This window comes from Terrapene carolina, unplaced genomic scaffold (genome assembly GCF_002925995.2).
Source record: "Terrapene carolina triunguis isolate 2854851 unplaced genomic scaffold, T_m_triunguis-2.0 Scaffold195, whole genome shotgun sequence".
Lineage (NCBI taxonomy): Eukaryota > Metazoa > Chordata > Testudines > Emydidae > Terrapene > Terrapene triunguis.
Genome location: NW_020664546.1, coordinates 143915 through 166193, shown reverse-complemented (window position 1 = coordinate 166193; position 22279 = coordinate 143915). Strand labels below are relative to the sequence as shown.

The 22279-nt window shown below is 48.0% G+C and overlaps 1 protein-coding gene across 1 annotated transcript; it reads left to right on the top strand.

Moving 5' to 3' along the window:
* The first annotated feature begins 1615 nt into the window (after nt 1-1615).
* PSMA5 (proteasome subunit alpha 5) lies at nt 1616-22279 on the top strand. The gene is made up of 9 exons (XM_026655102.1): nt 1616-1773; nt 6204-6270; nt 9763-9889; nt 11949-12016; nt 13069-13176; nt 13281-13339; nt 14317-14419; nt 15965-16051; nt 21982-22279. Exons 1-9 carry the CDS (start codon nt 1745-1747, stop codon nt 22057-22059), a joined length of 726 nt encoding a protein of 241 aa, XP_026510887.1. The 5' UTR covers nt 1616-1744; the 3' UTR covers nt 22060-22279.

The window sequence follows — 22279 nt, the reverse complement described above, 5'->3', positions numbered from 1 at the left end:
AGGAAGCTCCAGAGCTCTGAAGGCAGCACCACTGCAAGCAGCAGCGCAGAAGTAAGGGTGGCAATACTATACAATGGCACCCTCACTTCTGTGCTGCTGCTGGTAGCAGCGCTGCCTTCAGATCTGGGCAGCTGGAGAGCGGTGGCTGCTGTCTGGGCACCAGCAACAGCGCAGAAGTGAGAGTCACATCATATGGTGGGGTCATCACTTTTGGAGGGGACAGGGCCAGGGCCAGCCTTACGGGTGGGTGAGTGGGCGACTGCCCAGGGCCACTTGGTCAGGGGGCAGCTGTCATCCTCCCCACACACACACAGCCAGCCCAAGGCCCCTTTAGCCCATGTACTCAGAGTGTGGGAGGGGCAGAGATGGGGGTGCCCAGCTGGGGGCTCCTACCATGCACCAGGCTCCTGCCCTCCCTAGCTGGGCTGGGACTTCCTCTTACCCTGCACGGGCTGCTCCCAGGAACCTACCCCGATTGTAGGAAGCTCCGCGGCTACTGGCTGGGAGCCAGGGCTGGCTCCAGGCACCAGCGCAGCAAGCAGGTGCTTGGGGCAGCCAACGGAGAAGGGCGGCACGTCCGGCTTTTTGGCGGCAATTCGGCAGTGGGTCCCTCAGTCCCTCTCGGAGGGAAGGACCTGCTGTGTGGTCTGGAATCCACAGCACCTGAGAAACCAGCGTGAGTTAGAACATGAGGCCAGTTTTGTGTGTACAGATCAACCTGCACAGTGTGAGGAGTCAGTGTGCACAATAGAAGAGGGTGAGTACAGCAGCAGGCAGTGGCTGTACAGTGGTGTAGCTGCAGCAATGTTTTCATGGATGCTGGTGTTTGTGGTACAGTTGCAATATCGCCAATCTCAAGCACACAAAAATCATGACTGGGGCCCCCTAAAATCATGATTCATGTAAAAATCATGATATTTTAAAAAATATTGTAAAAAATAATACATTTTTTCTTTGCCTTCTGCTGTTAGAGCTGCTAGGGTGCATTCACTTTGTGATTTGAAGATTTTTGCTGCAACAAAGAGGGGGGAATCCTTTTTTAAAATGAAAGCTGAGAGTCTCGTGCAATCTCCTGATCTCTGCAGGTGAGGTTTTAACAAAAAACCACAACCGTTGTGACACTTGTCATGAAGTCACCAGTTGTGCCTGCTGTGGCCAGTAGTGAGTGGTGGGGGCAGAGGTTACTTCCACCGTGGTCTGGTTACGCTGGACCTGGTGCCCCACTGGGAGCAGGGGCAACAGAACTCAGGACTTGCTGGCCTCAGCCCCTTCTACTGCACCTGCCCCATCTCCTCCCTGCTGGGCCCACTCCTCCCACATCCCGCCTCTTTCTCCCTGCTGGGCCCAGCCTCCCCCGCGCGGCCTGTGCCGTCCGCCCCTCCCCCCTTATTACCATCTGGGTTCTTCCCCCATAGGAAGGATTGAAAAGGGAGGCGGGATCCCCATGCGCCTTAGAATCTGGCAACCAGCAGCCAATCAAGGCTTAGCAAGGTAGCTTTTGACCAATAGCAGAGAGGCAAGACTGGATCCCGCCTCGGATGCCTATTGGCGAGGGCGCGGTGACGTGTCAGGGTGCTTCACCAATTGGGTAGCGGTAGGGGCGGGGCCGCACAGGCGCAGTGCGGAGCCGGTTGCTGACAGGGCCGCTCGCTGCAGGTATCGGGCCTGGTGTGGGACTTGGATCCGGACTCGGCGTTTCCCTGCCCCGCACGCACCGGCCTTCAGCCCCGCGCCCGTCGCCGCCATGTTCCTCACCCGCTCCGAATACGACAGGTGAGCGAGGGCGGGCCCGCGCGGGCCTCGGCCCAGGCCCAGGATCTGCCTCGTCATGGAGCCCGGCCGGGTCACACCGGGGGCGGCCCAGCCTCCGAGACCCCTCCGCAGCCCCTCCCGCTGAGCCCCTCTCAGCCTCGCCGTGGTGTCCCCGGAGTGCGGGGGATCCCTTCAGCGCCCCGCCCCCCCGCCTGCGGGATCGATCCCCCCAGGCCCCGCTCCCCTGCCTGGGATCGACCCCCCCCACCCCCCCCCGGCGCCCGCTTCTCTGCCTAGGGAAATCGGCCCCCATGAGCCTCCTAATTCCCTTTTCTCTTTTCTCCCCCAGCTTCCCAACTGTCTCTTGGTGGGGAAATCCCCCTTTCCAGACCCTGGCCTTGGGCCTCTTCCCTGGTGCTGTCAGTGGGGATGAGAATGAGGCATGCTTCCAATGATTCCCCTTGGTTGTTCCCATTACCTTCCTCTTGGCCCTGAACTGGGCCTCCTTAGTGGGGGGAATACAGACCCCACTACATCATCACTCTGGAAGGGGCTGTAGACTACACCTCTGATTAACAGCAAGCTGGTGGTGGCCCACATTTGGAGGTCCTGGGCAATGGAAAAGAATGCTTTAGCCACCCAGTCTTAATGTCTCTGAAGTAGGAAACTTGGGGTTTGTCTATACTGGCACTTTACACCCCTCTGAGCGCTGCAAGTTGCAGCGCTGTAAAGTGCCAGTGTAGCCAGTGCACCAGTGCTGGGAGCTACTCCCCTCGTGGGGGTGATTTTTTTTATAGTGCTGGGAGAGCTCTCTCCCAGTGCTATACCACGACTACACAAGCCACGTTAAAGCGCTAAAGTCAAAAGAACACCATCAGATTATCCCACTACAGTATCTTCCTTTTCCACTCATGGCACCCAACTCTCCCTGAAGTCTCTTGTGATTAAATACCAAAAGTGCTGCAGTATGGCTAAAAGTCTGATGTAAAGCAGCAGTAACCAAGTGGAGTCCAAGTTAGCAAGGCCATTTTGGCTCTGTCCACACTAAATTACAGGTGGCTGTAGGCTTCATTACAAGAAACAGGCATATTGGAGAGAGGTAGTTGTAGAGTAGTTGGAGCCTTGACCCTAATTCAACATATTGTGCCTTTGTATTGTAGTTTAACTGCTGTTCTCAAACGCTTGGGCCCTGTCTATGCCATGGCTCAATCTGCTTTAAATATGGTGGTTGTTAGCAAAGTGTTTCCCTGATCTGAGTAGATGAGGCCTACTCATGTTAGGCCTCCTACTGTCTGGCTTGCAACTTCAGAACTATAGTGTAGGCAGGGCCTAAGAAGCAGGCTGGGTTAGTCACAGAGTGACTCTGAGTTTTCAGGCTTTTGGTTTCATTTTTAGTTGGACTGAACGCTATGTTTTGCATGGTTATAAAACTGCCATCAAAGCAAATAAATAAAAACTACTCTCAGAAAGTTTGGGTGACTATGTAATCATGAGCTAAGCTTTTGTGGGGATCTGACAAATGTGAATTTGCATATGCACCTTTGCACTTTGAATGTATTTGGAATGTTCAAATAATAACTTTTCAATTAAAAACATAGTTAATTGTTCCTCATACAGTTACAAATCCTAATACAAATTTGCAATTGTATTCCAAAACTATTGCAATATATACTGATATGACAGCAAAATCACTGGGTACAAAAACAACATAGGAATATAGAAATCATGGTGAGACAGTTTTTCATTGATTTGAGATTTATTGCTGAGAAAAATGCAAAGTTAATTAACTTTGATAAATGGCTGAGTTGCAGCTAATGCTTCTACCTTTTTATGGTTTTGTTGTGTATATATAATTCAGATGTATAAGGTCCTGATCCTGCAAGGAAACTTGTGTGGGCTGAGCCCCACTGAAGTCACTGAGGCTTTGTGCATGTGCAGTGATCCGCCCACAGAGCCCCATGCAGGTGCAAGAGTCTCTCCATATGGAACTCATTGCAGATTTGAGGCCTCAGGGTAGATCCTTTTGCGAGGTAGGGTATAATCCAGAATTCTGTTGCAGCAAATAAAAATAAAAATCTGAGTGACCCTGAAAGAGAGTTAGCAGGAAAATATTTACATCTTCTTTGATGTACTGTAACAATACTATATACATCTCACATTTCTATATCATTAAAATACCTTGGGGAAAATAGCTTTATGTGCTGCAGGGCGACTTCGGACTGGCAGTGTGGTGGGGGTAGTTAGGAAGAGAGTAACCTCAAAATGTAGCTTGTTGCTGCTGTTGCGAGTTGTCTTGGTGTCCCATCGAGCTGTTTCTTCCCATCTGAAGTCTCTTCAGTTGTCAGCAGCTTGATCATTCTACCCTCTTCAATATCTCTTTTGGGGGTGGGAACCAGTATCTATTTTGCCCATCCCTTGCATGATGATCATCTTCATGGGAGCAGCTGGGGGGCTCATTCAACAGCAATTCCTAATGTAAGTTTGCCTGCAAATTGTGGATCCAGAGCAAGATTGAACAGGCACACAGCCCTTCTAGCTCTAGATTTTGGGCAGTTGGTGGGACAAGGCTGCTTGGATTCCTTCTCGAGCATTCGCAGGAGTGTCTCTTCTCCCCCCCCCCCTCTTCCACATATCAATATGGCACTTCCTTCTCCTTCCCACTCCCCCACAAAGGTTTAAATAGATATTCCCTTCATCCCTTTCCACCAATAGGTTCATTTCTTTAGTGTGGTGTTGCTCCTCTTTCTAACAGCCCAACCCAAAATACCAATTAAGTCTCTTTTATGAAGAAGGGATATATGCAGTATTGCTAGAGTAGTCCAAGATTTTTTGTGGGTAGCGGGTGGTGGCATGGAATGAGTTCCTGGCATATGCCAGTGGCTGTCTGTGCCCTGGGCACCAATATCTGGACCAGTCAGCTGGGGCACTGTGCTGTACCGAGTATGAGGTTTCGTACAGTTATATTTAAAATGATACTGTCTTCCAAGGTAAGGCAGAAGTCACGTGTTAAGAAATCTCCCAGAGTCCCCACAGATTTCGGGATGCTAGTGGGGCATTTGGTGGTGGCATTGCATTCAAATAGGCTACATCTGCACTACAGCACTTACAGTGGTGCAGCTGCACCGATGCAGCGCTTGTGGTGGAGACACTCTAAGCCAGTGTTTTTCAAAGTACAGGTCAGGCCCTGGGTCACCTTGCTGATTCAAATTATAATGATGGTTGCTGCGCAGCAGCTCTAAAGGGACCTGGAGAGGAGAGAGAAAGGGGGTGGGTGGGAACTGGGTAGGGGAGCAAGTTGGGGCTTGCAGGGCTGCTGTGGGCATCTCCCCCGGCCCTCTGGAGCTTGCTGCTGCTGGCCGTAAGAGAGGGACCCTTCCCCTAGAGCTCGGTGCAGAGCCTTCCCCCAGAGCTGCTGGCAGGGGGGACAGAGGCCCCTCCCCCGGATCTAGCTGCTGCCGGCGGGGAGAGGGCTGGGGGGAGTCCTCCGGCCCCAGCCCTGGGGCAGCCTGCCTGCTGCACCCCAAACTTCTCATCCCTGGCCCCACCCCAGAGCCCGCATCCCCAGCCAGTGCCCTCACCCCCCCCGCATCCCAACCCTCTGCCCCAGCCCTGAGCCCCCTCCAGCACCCTGAACCCCTCATCCCCAGCTCCACCCTAGAGCCCTCACCCCCACATGCCACCCTCTGCCCTACCCTGGGCCACCTCCCACACTCCTTACCATAGGCTTACTAAGGCTAGTGTCTAGTGTTAGTTATGTAAAGTGGGTTAAGCTGGAATGTTTTGCAATATTATGATTTTATGAAAACTCTAGTCAAAAGATATAATTATGTTGGGTTACGGGCATCAACAATTTTCTTCAAATGGGTCATGAGGAAAAAAGTTTGAAAACCATTGCTCTAAGCCAACGGGAGAGAGATCTCCTGTCGGGTTGTTAACTCCTGCCTCCGCAAGAGGTGGTAGCTATGTAGGTAGGAAAAACTTGTGCTAAATATAAGCAAGGCAGTAGCTTTTCTGAGCCAATAGAAGCATATGCTGTTTAGAGTCCAGTGGCCATTCTAGCATCTGCTTGTGGAAGATCCCTTGAAGCATTTCTCCCTACATTTATAATTGGACCCACTGGAATTCTAGGGCATCTTCTGCTGCTTTGTCCAGTCCCTGCTGCTTTTTCACTCCTTCCTCTTTTTAAAACTTGTGGATCTACATCCCTCTAGTCAATATCTGCCATGTTGGTGTTAGCTTTCTGAATATACAGGTGTCATGCTGCTGGATGAGGAATGTACCTCTATAAACTTATCCAGTCACTGACTTTAATGCACTCCTGCATTACCAGCTGACTTGACTAAGTGCCATTAGGTCCCTCTGTGGAGTTGAAACAGGAACTATTTTCTCTGATGTTTGTCCTTATGTTTTTGGCCTTTTCTCTAGCTCTGATTTTGTTTTCTTCATTGCAGGGGTGTGAATACCTTTTCTCCAGAGGGACGGTTGTTCCAGGTGGAATATGCCATCGAGGCTATCAAGGTATTGCAAACCTCAGCCATTGTTGATACATTGCAATCTGTAGCCCAAATGCTTCTAATTGTGATTGGGTTTAGTCACTAAGGATGGGAGAGCTCTTAAGAAAAGTCCCGTTGTTCATTTCAGTAGTTGACACACTTCATTTGAAGTGAGGACTGAACCAGTGCCCTATCATTATTTATTGTTCCCTTTTTGTATACACACACCTGGTGGAGCTCTTGTGTGCATACAGTGATGCTGGTTAATAGCAATGCTGGTTAATAGCAATCCTAATGACATATTGCAGTTGAGAGCCAATCCCGTTCCATTGATGTTCATGGGCTTCGGATACTGGCAACAGGCATGCCACTTATTAACAACTTTTTCTGGAGGAAAGACCCCAGCTGCAGGCAGGTTTGCAGGGCTACAGAAAGGAAAGGAAGCGCTTGAGGCTGCAGAGTACGTCTCTATGCTGTGTCTTGCACTAGCACTAGTGCCTGGGCTTGGCACGTCCCAGTGCTTCTTTCTCTGGCTGCAGCCCCACAAACCTGCCTGTGACCAGGAACTGCCATCCACATCCATAGTGGCCTGGGGTGCCCACGTCCCTGGCCTTATTGGTTAACTGGGAGGGGAGGCTGTGGGCTGGGCAGCGATAGGGAAGGAGACTGCAGCCCAGATGCTGGGGCTTTCCACGGAGAGTGTAGGTGCTGAGGTCCAACAAGGCTGCGCAATACCTCTCCCTGCACTTTCCTGGCTGTGTCCTGTCCTGGCACCAGGGGGCTCGGGCTGTCCTAGTGCTTGTTCCCTGGCTGCAGCCCTTCTGCTTATTGGCAACTTCTGGACAGCAGCAATTTTTACTGGGAACCAAGAGGTTGCTAATAAGCAAAATCCATTGTATAATCAATTGAATTGAATGTCAGTTAACACTTAGGAACACCACAGCCTGGAGTGGGGGAATGGGAAAGACCTCTTCCCCAAAACTACACAGTCAGCAAAAGTTTGGGGAAACTACTGAATGCTAACATACTGCCAAATGTTGTTAGATGGGGGGTCCCGGCCACCTGAGATTATTAAAGATCCCATGGCATTTTTGAGACTTGGTGTTAGCTCCAACGTACAAACCAAATTCTAATTTGAGTAATTACATTCTACCTCCTTAAATGCCTCCCTATAGCTTCAATTAAAAATATTCACTTGATGCCCTGAATCTTCTTGGGCTAATGGAGAATTGCATTCTGGGTTGTGTAGTTTCCACATACCGCCTCTCTCAAAGGTTACCATTTTATAAATACGCTATTCTATGTTAACTAGGTGACCTTTATTTTCTTGGCTAATTGCCAAAGTAACCTGGGGTTTGTGAAGTTTGGCAGCGCCTGTTTATAATGGTTGGGAATGTTCTTTCTGTTGCAAGTGATGCAGTTGTCTCATTGCACATGCACAAGATGTGTTTTAAATGAATTGAGAGATGGAGGTGTATTTTTTTCTAATATGTAAAGAAACCAACAGTTTCTCCCCAAATCTGATGCAGAGGGTTTTAGTGTAAGTGGCGCTGAGGAAAGAAACCTTTTTTTATAGGTTCCTCGATGGCCTCTATTTAGGGATTAATGTTAAGGGTCCCCGTAGATGAATATCTTCTCTGTTACTATTGCCCACTCAAACACTTTAGCCACAAGGAGCAGGCAAGGTGCAGCTATTCATTTTCATCGAGTTTTTGGAAGCAAGAACTCTTAAATGCATCCTAGTAGTCAGCGTGTTGATGCATTCATATTGCTCAGAAAATACATATAATAAAGCTGAAATCTAATCCATAGGATAAACTTGCTTGTCTTTATTGTCGGTTCCACCAATAAGCCTGGAAATGAATTAAATTTATGCCGCTCAAATATTGCCTTTAAAATGTTTGGTACATTATTCCATGTATCGGGAGTACAGGGAGGTCCTTCAGTTTACAGGGAAATAAATTGGGGCAGTTGGTAATGCAATCTTTGCAGTATCTCAAACAATAATATTTTGTTTCATAATTACAGCCAAAGCTTTGAATATGGTTCAGGCAAGATATATACTTAATAAGGGATCCAGGTGGTTCAGTCATTGAGAAACATGCAAGTGAATATGATGCAACTTCCAGAATTAGGGAATTCTTGTGTGCATTTGACAGTGGCATGATTTAGGGCTTGTCTACATGGGGAAATTTACTAATATAGTTATACAAGTAAACTTCCTTGTGTAGACAAGCTCTTAGACTTATGAGCAGGCAACTGATAGCCAAGTATTTAATCCCAGTTCTGATGCCCTGTGTGGCCTTTGTTGGTCACCTCACTTCATTATGCCCATTTCCCTATCTCTAAGAGGAGTGTAATACTTAATTATCTCGGAGGGGAGTTGAGGATGCAGTAATTAAGGCATGAAAAGCGGTATGTGGTGTAAAGAGAACAGGAGTACTTGTGGCACCTTAGAGACTAACAAATTTATTAGAGCATAAGCTTTCGTGGGCTACAACCCACTTCTTCGGATGCATATGGTATGTGGTGTGAGTGCAAAGTACCTCTCTTACACTTGTACACTTGGTGAAGACTCCTAACTAAATTCTGCAGATGGTAGGGGATTTCACAGCAAAGGAAAGAATAAAAGTGACTAAACTAATAAAATTAATCTGCAAATATTAGTTATATCCTGTTTTAAGGCCTCCATGGAAATCAATGCATCTGACTTTAATTTTGTTCTGCAAAAGAAAATTCACAAGGCTCTTTTTAATCTGTAAAATTAAAAAAAAATCGGAGAGATTATGGTATAGCTCAGGGAAGAGATTAATTACTAATCTGCAAGAAGGTTTCTGGGTCTTGGTGAACTTTCAAACTGCACATCCTGAGCAGTTTAACTTCCTCTGGTTCCCAGATCAAATTCTGACCTCTTAGTTTACCTGTCACTGTGCGTTATCCTGTATTTGTTGTGAAGGTACATAATTGTAGATACATTAGTGCAGCGGTTCTCAAACTTCATAGCACCACAACTCCCTTCTGACAACAGAAATTACTACACAACCCCAGGAGGGGGGACCGAAACATGAGCCCCGCCGCCCTAGCTGGGGGAGGGGAGCAAAGCCCGAGCCCCGCCCCAGGCAGGGGGCCTGTAATCTGATTTCTGTTGCTCAGGGCTGAAGCCTGAGCCCTGCTGCCCAGGGCTGAAGCCCTCGGGCTTTGGCCCCAAGCGGTGGGGCTTTGGCCCCAGGCCCCAGCAAGTATAACGCCAGCCCTGGCAATCCCATTAAAACGGGGTCGCAACCCACTTTGGGGTCCTGACCCACAGTTTAGAACCCCTGCATTAGTAAATGCAGAATCTGTTTCTGCTACTGATGTTGTAGTACAGTAATGGCATCATTCTGGAGGGTAGCAATATTACAAATGATGTAGGTCAAGATGAGCATCCTCATTTTGTGTAGATTAGATACCAAAGTGTAGGCGCCCTAGTGACGTTGTAGATTATGTATGATGGTGATAACTGTGTGTGTGTTCTTAGCTTGGCTCCACAGCCATTGGGATTCAGACATCAGAAGGTGTTTGCCTAGCAGTGGAGAAGAGAATCACCTCCTCGCTTATGGAACCCAGCAGTATTGAGAAAATCGTAGAAATAGATTCTCATATAGGTAAGAGTAATGCAGGTTTGTTCCTTCTCATGATCAGGCCTGTTGCATCCTTCCAGCCCTGGATGTGTAATGAAAGCCTCTCCTCCAGAAGAGTTTCATGAGAGACTTGTCTTGAAACATGGCTTCTGAAGTCAGCTCTCAGGCCCTCACGTGGCTTTCTTGGGTGGGAACGAACAAGCAACTCCCAGCAAATACTGGGTGCTGGTTACTGGTTTTCCAGGCTCCAGGCCAGCAGGAAATAGTTGCAGGAGCAGGAAGCAGCAGCTGAAATGCTCCTCCTGTTTGACCTCCCTAATGAAAGCTCATCCCCAAATTTAGATCTGGGAGGGCAGGGAATTATTGCAATGTAAAGGTTTGATCCCAGGCCAGCGTCTGTGCTGGGAGCTCACTGATTGGATCACTAATGTTAGCCTGTTCCTCTGTGCTCAAGGCAGCTTACTGCGGCTGCAGGGGGCCCAAGGCAGACTGATTGCCAAATATGTCAGCTTAAAAAAATTAGAGCTCTCCAAAGCACTACTCTTGTAAGTGATGAGAATTGGTGTGGGCTGTGCTGCTTGTGAAGAGACAGGCTAGATTCCCAGAAAAAAAACTTTCTCCTCTGCTTTCTTACAATACAGCCCTTTCCACAGCTACCAGCAGCCATGTGGTATTACAGGTTGAACAAATCTATTTATTTATAGCCGCTTATTTCAGCCAGTTTATAGTGAGGCGAAGATTCACTGATGCAGCACCTCCTGCTGGTCGTCCTGGGAATTAGCTCTTCCATCCCGGAGCGCCCTCTGCAGGCCAGTGTCTTGCCTGCCGCTGGCCCCAGTGTCCCTCCTGGACCCTGGTGCCCCTCTATGTCAGGGTTCTGCCCCCAGCAGTAACCCACAATCTGGGTCTCCCTACCCAGGGGAACCCCCCAACCCTCTATCCCTACCTTGCCTCAGTGGCTACTGCCATTCACCATCTAGCCCCTGCTCACTGGGGCAGACTGCAGTCTATAAACCACCCATCATCTGCAAGGGGGGGTTGGGCCTCTGCCTATTCCCAGGCTACACGTCTGTGGCCCCAGTACCTTTCCTGGCCTTTAGCAAGGCCTGCAGCCTGGGGGGTTTTCAGGCTGGAGCTCCCCAGCTCCTCTGGCCTTCCCCCAACCCCACTTCACTCTAGGTACCCTGCTCAGCTCCCAGGTAGCCAGGTCCTTCTCTCTCTACAGCTAGAGGGAAACTCTCTCTGAGCTCCTGGCTCACAGTCCTTTTATAGGGCCAGCTGTAGCCTGATTGGGGCGTGGCTCCTTCCCCACTCAGCCTCGCCTTTCACAGCTGCAGCCCTCTCCAGGGCTGCTTTTAACCCCTGTTCTTCAGGAGTGGGGCAACCACCCCACTACACAGCTACAAATGTGCAACTTTCTGTGGGTATATCAAATACTGTCAGGAAGAAAGGTGACTCTTCCAATACTTAGATTTTTGGTCAATAGCCCCACAGGTCCTCCCACTCCAACCCTTCACACTCACACGTGTAGTAGGTCCCCAGCCTGAATTCTGGCTGCTTTGTGCTACCCAGCCACTAATTAATTCACCCTTACATTATGCCACCTGTGTTCAGGAAGCTGGTGGCTCCCTGTGGAGCCTGATTGCTGTCTCAGACTTCTTACTGTGCCAGTGCCAGCTAATAGAGAAGCAGCGAGCCCTCTTTTCAGGGGAGGATAACTTTATTCTTTCCAGCGGGTTTGGCTAGTGTCTTGGATACTCTTCCAAGGTTCCAGATTCGGTTCCTTTGTCAATTCACTGCAGTGGTGGTTTTTTTGCCCTGATAAGCCATAGCTTTAGCCATCTAGCTGAGTAGTAGACTCTCACCTGTCTCACAATTCTATTTGCATCCAGTGTTCTTCACTTTCTGACTTAAACTATTGTATAGTGTTACTAAATGCTGTTACACAGCAGCCACATTTGGCCCAGTGGCTGAAGGAGTACTTATGTCACCCCACTACAGTGCTTTGGGAATTTGGGGGACAAAAGTGGTAGATAACTTCATTTATTAAGTTATTTGTCACACTCTCTCCCCTTTGTTTCAGGCTGTGCCATGAGCGGATTAATAGCTGATGCAAAGACTTTAATTGATAAAGCAAGAGTGGAGACACAGGTAAAACTTCCTCTGTTATTCCCCCTCCCCAAAACAATGACCTGATTCTGAGAATAGATTATTTTTGTGGCCAGTTGGATGGTCCCGGCACTCGCAGACCTGGGTAGCAGAGGCAAACAATGCTGAGTAGGAGGAGAAACTTGGATCCAAGCCCAGCAGCTGAAATTTCACAGGTGTTTGGCAGAACTGACTCTCTCACTCTCACTTGTTGTTTGTTTTGGTCTTTTTAGTAGTGAGAGCTTGGTATGAAGAAGGAACTGCATTAAATTCTGTTGTAGAGGGGCTTTTCCTGGGGGACTCACAGCTGGTATGGGTGGATAAAGGCACATCAGCACTGCTCCTCCCCTTCTTTTGGAGTAACATGAATCCTTCTCTCCTTTCAGCTGAGTGTAGTTCTAAGATGCCCTGACTTTGCAATCACCCTGTTAGTGGCCCAGGATCTCAGGCTTCCCTAAGGGAGCAGCAAACTAGTAAAGGGACCAATCCACTACTTCTGAAAGAAGCCCTCGTGACTTGGTATTATTTCCAAATTACTGGGTTTTTCCCATCCCAAACCAGGCCACGAAGATACCCTTCTTCTGAGAGGCCCATGTCACAGACACACGTCCTTTAGCTTGGGATGTCACTTCTGAGCAATACAGAACATTCCTTGCATTATCTCCATCTTGTAATTGAATGTACTGCCCTTGTAATGCTCCAAGCCCCTGCCAGGTCAGGGAATGGAACTGGAGTCCAGAAGCTGGGAATGGGTGACGGGATGGATCACTTGGTGATTACCTGTTCTGTTCATTCCCTTTGGGGCACCTGGCATTGGCCACTGCCGGAAGACAGGGTACAGGGCTAGATGGACCTTTGGTCTGACCCAGTATGGCCGTTCTTATGAGTCTTCCGCATGGCAGCATCACAAGGCTACATGGCAGGCTCATTATCTTTGAGACTCTTTTATTCCATCAGAGCATTGGCTTGTGTATGTGTCCTGTCGAGGATCACGTGCAAGAACTGGCTTTTGGAAAGGGACGGGTAGTTCAAGCCCTTGTATTATCTTCTCCTAGAATCACTGGTTTACATACAATGAAATCATGACAGTAGAGAGTGTGACGCAGGCCGTATCCAACCTAGCCCTGCAGTTTGGAGAGGAGGATGCTGATCCTGGTGCTATGGTGAGTAGGTGCTGGCACAGGACATTTTCTGAGTGTAAAACCATTGGATTTCCTCTGCCTTAACAGTCCTGGTCTCTCTCAACCCTCCTGTGGTTTTGTTACAGTCTCGTCCATTTGGTGTAGCACTGTTGTTCGGAGGAGTCGATGAAAAAGGACCCCAACTGTAAGTTCAACTCTCTCACTGGTTCATGCTCTTCTTGGGAAGAGGTGGGGCTTCTACCTGAAGCACCACAAGATAGTCTTATTAGACAAGAAATAGGGAATTGCATAGAAATCAACATCTTGGACTTATCTCAGTATGTGTCTGGGATGCAACAAGCTGCAGTGGTTGCCTGTTCAGTGTTGAACAGAATATGATGCTTGCAGTAAATCCTGATTTTAAGTCTTATTTTATTCTCAACTTTTTTTAAGTGAGAAGGGGAGATCTTTCTTACCCTTCCCCAGAGAACTAGCAGAACCACTCGTAACATAATATCTGGAGTCTGCTATACCATTCCTTAGGGAGGGGGTGGGAGCACTTGTAACCAGAAACTCAATGTGCTTCCAAGATCCAGACCTTCCTGGAGTGGTGGGGGTGTGGAAGCTCCATGAATGCAGAGGGAGGAACAGCTCAGCCAGAAGAATCTCTAGCTGAAGGTCTGTCTTTCTGGGTAACCATGGCCTCAGTCCCTATCAGAATAATGAAAAATCCTGTTCATGTGAAATGCTTCCGCTAGGGTTGCGAATGATAGTGACAGAAAGGGGTGCAACTCTAATTCTAGTTTGGATACCCTGGTTGTCTGTTGGGTTTGGCATTTGCTTCAGGGCATTTCTTGACCCTTCAGCCCCTTTGGAATCTTGGTCTGAATTTCATCTTGCCCTCCAAATGCCAGCAGGAGTTACCTGCTGCTGGTGTGTCTTGTCTCAGCAACCCCTCAAATCTGCCATACAGGATGATGCTGGCTTTAGCCACGTATCGTGTACCCTGAGCCTCTGCCTCAGGATGTCAGGCAAGCTGCCACTCTCTAAATTTCACCCGAAGAGTCCTTAGCTTCCAGCTGTAAAATGGGCTCTGCAGAGAACGTTTCATTATTGTGAATCTTCTGGGGAAATCCCTTGCAATGCAATGGCATAAGACACTCTTATCTGTATTCCTGGCAGGTTTCACATGGACCCTTCTGGGACATTTGTGCAGTGTGATGCCAAAGCAATTGGGTCTGCCTCGGAAGGTGCACAGAGCTCCCTGCAAGAGGTTTATCACAAGGTAATGGAATGAGTTCAGAATTACACCTGCTGATTAGCTAGCTGATGTTTGCAGTGCCCTGGGAAGTAGGTATTACCCCCACTTCGTGGGTGGGGAAACTAGGTACAGGGGCTAAATCCAGAAGGGTAGTACCAGAACACCCCAATACCAAGTTATGGTATAAACATACTCCCCAAAGATGATACGGACACACTGACCCCTCCTAAGGATAAGGTCAGGATGACAGCGTGATGGATAGAGATGTTTTGATCGAACCAACAGGTACAAGTTAAAGGGTGGTAACTAGCCATGTCAGGGAGGCAATACGTAACTTGTTTGTATCGGTGTATAAAAGAGGGATTGCCGAGGGGGTGTGTCTGTCTGGACTAGAAGGGAGCAGAAGGTCATGCCTGCTCACTGAGCTGTGGCCATTGTAATGGGTATACATGTGTTAGGTGTCCCCATAGAACAGGGGTTCTTACAACAAATATTTTGGTGGCCTCAGTGTGTGGCCACCAACTCTTGCTGGTGGCCGCTCTGACAAACCAGGTTCTCTGTCCCTGCATCCCACAACCCTTCAGCGAGAGCCTGCCTCAGGCAGGTGGGTCGGGAACTCACCAGCCATTTGCGGAGTCCCAGGCTCCCTTTGCCTTGCCCGGGCAGGAGCGGGGGAGCTGCGCAGGGGAGTGCCCCAGCAACCGAACACTGCAGCCACCTCTGGTGCCACGCACACCAGCCCCATGTGTCTCCAGAGCCGCTGCCCGGAGCCCCTGAGGAGGGTGCAGGGCGCAGATCCCTTCTGGCGGCACCAGCACAAACACCAAGGCAGCGCATCTCACTGCTTTTGGTAACAGCTATTCAGGAGCAACAGCTGGATGCTGTAGGTAGAGGCCAATGGTCCCCCCCCTCCCCCACCACACACACACACTCCATCTATGTTTTCGAGGCTGTTGTGGCTGAAAAAAAATCCGCTGGTGGCAGCATTTGAGAAACGCTGCCATAGAGTCTACCGGGCACTAGGACCGTGCTTCGTAAACAATAAACCTGGCCCAACGCCTTTGCCACTGAACCGATTTTGTGATCTTCTTGGGGCGTTAACCCATACCGCAGACCTTGATCGATCTGGTCGGAGCCAGTACAGTACAACACACATGCAGCCAACAACTGATGATAACAGATAGTCATCCATTCTTGGGTATCACATAAATCACTGGCTCTGGACATTGGCTCATGGGGGGGCTCACATGTTAGAGCATGAAGACGTCTGTGAATACGGAGGCCAATTTTTCAGAATTGTTAAAACATGTACGCAGTAATTTAGTTATTACCTTGCCTGAACTACATTCCTCACTACTGCAGTGTTGGTAATATATACAATTTGGCGATGTTTTGATTTGCTGCCAATGATAGCTTGATATGATATTTTGGAGCAGGACAGAGGGAGGACACGACTTTTGGAGAGGATGTGATTTTCTTTTTTCAGAGGACTGGTTAGAGGGGTGTGCATGAGAAGCTAAGCAATGAAACTGAGTGGCTAACTTTTTTGTGACTTGTTTTATTTAACAGTCAATGACACTGAAAGAAGCAATCAAGTCATCCCTCATCATCCTAAAGCAAGTTATGGAGGAGAAACTGAATGCAACTAACATTGAGGTACATGCTGCTGTACTGTTCTTCCTTGTATAAATGCTGTAGGAGCTTGCAGCATTTGGACTACAAGAAAAGTCTATCCTGCTTATATTCTCTGCTTCCCTGGTCCAAGTCTCTGTGGTTGCACAGCAAGTGTGTCCCCTTATGGTGTCTCACCTGATACTAAGTCAGGGCTGGTTTTAGATATTTGTCAAAATAGCAATGACTGGGATGAGGGGACTTTAAAACAAGGGCCAATCTGCAACTCTCAAGCTTCAATCTCTTCCTGAGGTGGTGATTCTTGCCTGTTTCAAAATCTATATATTTCTAATGTGCTCATTGCCATAATATCACTGTGTTGCCACATAACTCCGTGTGGCATACCTGAAGTGAGAATGAAATTCTCAATCTTTCTCCTGATGTGGGCTCTTGGGAAAGTATTGTTGGGCTCTTCTGCCCTGCTAATTGGAGAATGCTTGTCTGAGTGAATATCTGAATTCTGCAACACTCCCTGAATGTGGCTAGACTTGTCTTTGTATTGCTCTCCAAAACCTTGAAGGGGGGGGTCCTGCTGAGAGCACTAACACAAGATCTCAAGAGTTGCCAGAGTGGACATGTCATGCCAGCTGGGCAATTTTTTTAGGGTTTCCCACTGCCATCCTTTCTTGGCACTTCCAAGGAATGAAAATTATACAGCTTCAGGACTTGCTATTCTTAGTCTTGTATCAGTGCAAAAATCCCTGTTAGATAACAAGACCAAAGAGATGGGTTTCCCAGACTTCAAATCTCTGGGAATGAATATGTAGAGTCTGTTAACCTCCACTTCCCAGTGATGAGCAGCAGCCTTACCAAATGTAATTTGGTTCAGACATGCTAATGCTTTTGGGGGGGGCAAATAAAAATAATTTTTTCCCTCTTGGTAAAGGGTAGGTGAATAGATTTTTTTTAGCAAGGCTGGTGTATAACATTTGTTTCTATTTCTGGCAGTTTATAAGATAACTGAACCTTAAAATCATGTCATTCTGACTAGTAACTTGCTCTTCTGTCTCTTCAGTTACTGATGTGATTTCAACAGCTGCTGTCTCTAGCTGGTAACTTTCAAGCTGAAACTAATAGGCACACACTCTAATTTTGGGTGCCTCTGTTTTTGACTGCCCACCCTGAGATGTCTGGGGCCTGACTTCTCAGAGTTGTGAGCTGCAGGTGCCTTAGCTCTGGCAGTCTGTGAAGGATCAGTTGCTGAAATTATAATGGACGTGAGGTGGGGAAGCGAAGCAAGATGATGGTCAGAATGATGTGATTTTACATTTTTGTATGCACAACCTACTAAAGCACAGAAATACTTTGCGTCCAGTATAAATGCTCTGAAGTCCAGTAAACTTCCCTAAGCACTGTTCCTGAACAGTACCAGCAATAGGAGAGAAGTCTAATGACAGCATTAGATACTAGCACCTGTTTGAGCAACAAAAGCTACTAGCAATAGGCATCTGACGCTAGCTGTGCTGCTTGTGTCTAATATTAAATGCTGCTAGTGAGCCCTTCTGAGATGATAAACTGAGCTGTCCTGGAGAGGAGAGATGGAAAAGGACATGCCAGGTTTGCACACTCAGAGCACAATCTTGTGCCATCCCCAGAAATGTTCCAATTAGCAAGGACTATGTCATGAGCATTTTAACAGGGTAGCCAGCCCCTTAAATGAAATTGGGCTCAGCTCTCCTTTTTCAGTCCAGGTGTGTTCTAGTTAAGTGTAATGAGGGTGAGGCTGCCCCAGGAGTTATAAACAAGAGCTCAGAATCCTGAGGTACAGTTTAGAATGGAAGAGAGTCCAGAGGCTTGAGAGTAAGGAGCTCAGAGGAAGAGCAGAGCTGGGCTGAGAGCTCAGGGAGGAGATGCCCCTGAAGCCAGATCAGGCTGGGGAAAGCAGAAGGCAAGAAGGCAGTCGGAGGTGGGGCACCTACAAACTTCCCCAGGCCAGAGAGTGCTGAAGGCTGAGAGCAGCAGAGGGTGATGCCTCTGAACTGGAGAGCTGAAGCTGGAAGGCCAGAGAGGGCTGAAGGACAGATGGGTGAGCCTGCTGATGTCTCAGGCAAGAGCTGGAACTATACCTGAAAAGGAACAAGGGTGGAGAGAATCCCCAGCTAGAGGCGCTGAGCTGGGGCATGTTGAGAAATGCCGGAGCTGTACTTGGTGTTGGACTGTTGGGACGAATGTGCTATTTGGACTGTGCTGGGGGCATCTTGGTTTATGGTAGGTAGCGGGACTTCTGGAAATAAACTAAAACTGCAGAAATGGTTACTTATGTATTCCAAAGGCTGTACTGAGTTTATTTGAGGAATAGAGGGAAACTGAGGCAGGGGGCCACTTGCAGGGCTGCCATGAGGCTACAATGGGGTGCCCAGTAAGGGGCCACACATTTACAAGCATGTTTGCTCATTATTACTATCTTACAAATCAGTATCTTGGTCAGTAAAGCTTTCTTCTGGATGAGTGACTTGTAGTACAGTGTGTGAAGAAATCAATGCAGAGTAATGTGTACAGTATACTTATGTCAGGTCCTCATTTAACAGGGCTTAGCTGTCCTCAGCATAGCTCTGTATGCATTGAGGAATCACTATCAGGTTTAAGTGTGAGAATAGTGTGCTGAGGATTAAAGGGGCACTGTAGACTGAAATCACCCTTCTAGTTGAGAATGTTTGACTTAGTTACTATATCTGAAAGGCAAACTGAAGAGACAGTTAAGGTTTGGGGTTGTGTTTTTTACATTTGACAACACTGTGTTTGGGTTTTTTCACATAGAAGTGGGGTGTAGAAAAACAACATGAAAATGTGGTAAAGGAACAGTTAAAAATATATGTTGACAGCAGGGCTCAGGAGCCAGTGCAGCACCTGAAACATCTCTCAATTCGCTTTTTCAATGTGACCGTTTCCCTTTATTTAACCTCTTTACAGACAAGTCTTAAAATCTAGAGCAGTGGTTCTCAACACGCGGTCCACGGGCTGTTTGGGGCCCCGTCAGCACACAGCTGCGGCCCATGTGACATCCTCAGGGCCATACAGGTAGTATATATTGTGTGGCTGTGGCCCACATAACACACACACAGCGGCATGTGCGGCCCACAGTGGTAAATAGGTTGCAAACCACTGGTCTAGAGTTTGGACAAATTTGAGTCGTTCACTAGTGTCTTTGAATAGTGGTTTGGGGGCATAGGTAAAGTTGTGCTTAAAGGGTTACCCAGTCAAAGTGGGTCCAGTATCTTAGGCCAAAACTGTCAAAAGCAGTTAGTGATTTTAGGTGCCCAACATGAGACTCCTTAAACAGCTGTCTTTCAGAAAGTGCCAAGCGCCTGCCGTCTGAAAGCCAGGCCTGGTTAAGGTGTCCCATGTTGGACACTCAGAACACTCATCATTTAGAAAATGTTGGCCTTAAAAGTTCTTGACCTATTTTTATACTCTTCACTTTGTACATCTTTGATGTTCTTTGCTCCCCTGGTGGTGTCTGTGGGTGACCACAAAGCAGTGCCAGTGGGGCCCAATGGAAGCTCCAGGACATGCACTTCTGTGCCCAGTCCTTCCTCTTCCATTGATGTGTGACAGCAGCATACTCCCCATTCCCTAGAGAGTGAAGACTTCTGCCCCACTTCCAGAACTCAGTACATTCCAGGGCGGTCCAAGGAATGAAGGTTCTGTGCCACACACGCTAGCAGCCACAGGTGCTCCCCAGTCCCCCTTGTCAGCTGCCACTGCTTCTGTTCTTTACTGCTATCTTCCCATGTGAGCCCCATTAAATGGCTCTTCAAATGTTCTGTTGCTCATTTTCCAATTTCTTCTTAATATTTTCGTGCTTGGTCCATGAAGGTTCCAGGCAGTCTGCCCTAGAAACTGAATTCCTCTGATCCAAACAGCAAACCAAACTAAACAGACTTCACCAAGGGGAAGTCGTGCCTGACTAACCTAATTGCCTTCTATGATGAGATAACTGGCTCTGCCGATGAGGGGAAAGCAGTGGATGTGTTATTCCTTGACTTTAGCAAAGCTTTTGATACGGTCTCCCACAGTATTCTTGCCGCCAAGTTAAAGAAGTATGGGCTGGATGAATGGACTGTAAGGTGGATAGAAAGCTGCCTAGATCGTTGGGCTCAACGGGTAGTGATCAATGGCTCCATGTCTAGTTGGCAGCCAGTTTCAAGCGGAGTGCCCCAAGGGTCGGTCCTGGGGCCAGTTTTGTTTAATATCTTTATTAATGATCTGGAGGATGGTGTGGACTGCACTCTCAGCAAGTTTGCAGATGACACTAAACTGGGAGGCGTGGTAGATACGCTGGAGGGTAGGGATCAGATACAGAGGGACCTAGACAAATTAAAGGATTGGGCCAAAAAAAATCCCTGATGAGGTTCAACAAGGACAAGTGCAGAGTCCTGCACTTAGGACTGAAGAATCCTATGCACTGCTACAGACTAGGGACCGAATGGGTAGGTAGCAGTTCTGCAGAAAAGGACCTAGGGGTCACAGTGGACGAAAAGCTGGATATGAGTCAACAGTGTGCTCTTGTTGCCAAGAAGGCTAACGGCATTTTGGGCTGTATAAGTAGGGGCATTGCCAGCAGATCGAGGGACGTGATCATTCCCCTCTATTTGACATTGGTGAGACCTCATCTGTAGTACTGTGTCCCGTTTTGGGCCCCACACTACAAGAAGGATGTGGAAATATTGGAAAGAGTCCAGCGGAGGGCAACAAAAATGATTAGGGGTCTGGAGCACATGACTTATTAGGAAAGGCTGAGGGAACTGGGATTATTTAGTCTCCAGAAGAGAAGAATGAGGGGGGATTTGATAGCTGCTTTCAACTACCTGAAGGGAGGTTCCAAAGAGGATGGAGCTCGGCTGTTCTCAGTGGTGGCAGATGACAGAACAAGGAGCAATGGTCTCAAGTTGCAGTGGGGGAGGTTTAGGTTGGATATTAGGAAACACTATTTCACTAGGAGGGTGGGTGAAGCACTGGAATGCGTTACCTAGGGAGGTGGTGGAATCTCCTTCCTTGGAGGTTTTTAAGGCCCGGCTTGACAAAGCCCTGGCTGGGATGATTTAGTTGGGAATTGGTCCTGCTTTGAGCAGGGGGTTGGACTAGATGATCTCCTGAGGTCCCTTCCAACCCTGATATTCTATAATTCTATGATCAGAAGAACTATGCCCTGCCTTGATAATGTGCCTCTGTCCTGTTCTCCTGGGGTCACTTCCAGGAGAGTGAACTCCCTCTCAGCCCACGTCCCCTTGAATCCCTGGCCCTTTTGCTATCTCCATGTGAGCCACCGAACAACTGATTGATAAATGGCAGTGACTAATGTTCGCTACTGACCAGGTCTGTATTTGAAGTAATGACTTAGATGCAAATTGCCTCTTTGGTTACCAATTTCCCAAAGATACTCAAGCTCAGTATTAACAAATTGCCCCCTAATGATTTGAGTTGTTATAGCCTCATTTTTAGAATGCCTGTGTAACAGGACAGGGTTTGTAACCCTGGTTGTTATAGAAGAGGGCAGCTGGCTCCCTAAACATCAAAAGATGTTTGCCTGGGTCTGATTAGAAATGGGACTGGGCTGAACTGCAGCTTCTCTCCCCCCACCCTTGAGTGTCTGCTGAAGAATTAGTGCTAACCGGTCTGTCCCTGCAGAGGGAGAAGCAGCTGAACCTGAGCGTTCCCAGTAGATGTTTCCTTGAGCTGCTGCTACTATGAGGAGATTGAGTCAATTAGAAGCTATTTCTGCGGCAGGCAGCTATTTTTGGGAATCAAAGAACATGTTACAGGCTGGAACGATCTTGCTGGGCTGGCAGATCAGGCAGCTGAGAAGGAACAGCTGCTCCATCTCTGGCAGTTTCTCTGTTCCATGCCCTGTGCTGTCACTTCCTCACGTATGCAGGCAAACAGTTACACTGAACCCTTTCTTCTTCTCCTTCCAGCTTGCAACGGTGGAGCCCGGAATGAAGTTTCACATGTACACGAAAGAAGAGCTTGAAGAAGTCATCAAGGATATCTGAAAAACACGGAGATTGAGAGAGAGACTCCCTCAAAAGCCTCATTCCCTGGTCTAAGTGAACTGAAAGAAGTCAGTTCGCTTTGAGTGCCCGTGATTTTATTTCCAGCAGCGTTATGTGCTTGCTCTTTGTAGAAGGCTCTAATGGTTTTTTTTACAGGTTCTGTACATAAACAATCTACAATAAGAAAATGAGAATAAATCCTTTTGTTACTCTATCTTGA

What these genes read in the sequence shown, in the direction of transcription:
- PSMA5 (XM_026655102.1), top strand. Translation starts at nt 1,745, where the DNA reads ATGTTCCTCACCCGCTCCGAATACGACAG. An exon ending in ACCCGCTCCGAATACGACAG is followed by an intron (nt 1,774 to 6,203) that starts GTGAGCGAGGGC and finishes TCTTCATTGCAG; the next exon opens with GGGTGTGAATACCTTTTCTC. An exon ending in TGAATGCAACTAACATTGAG is followed by an intron (nt 16,052 to 21,981) that starts GTACATGCTGCT and finishes TTCTCCTTCCAG; the next exon opens with CTTGCAACGGTGGAGCCCGG.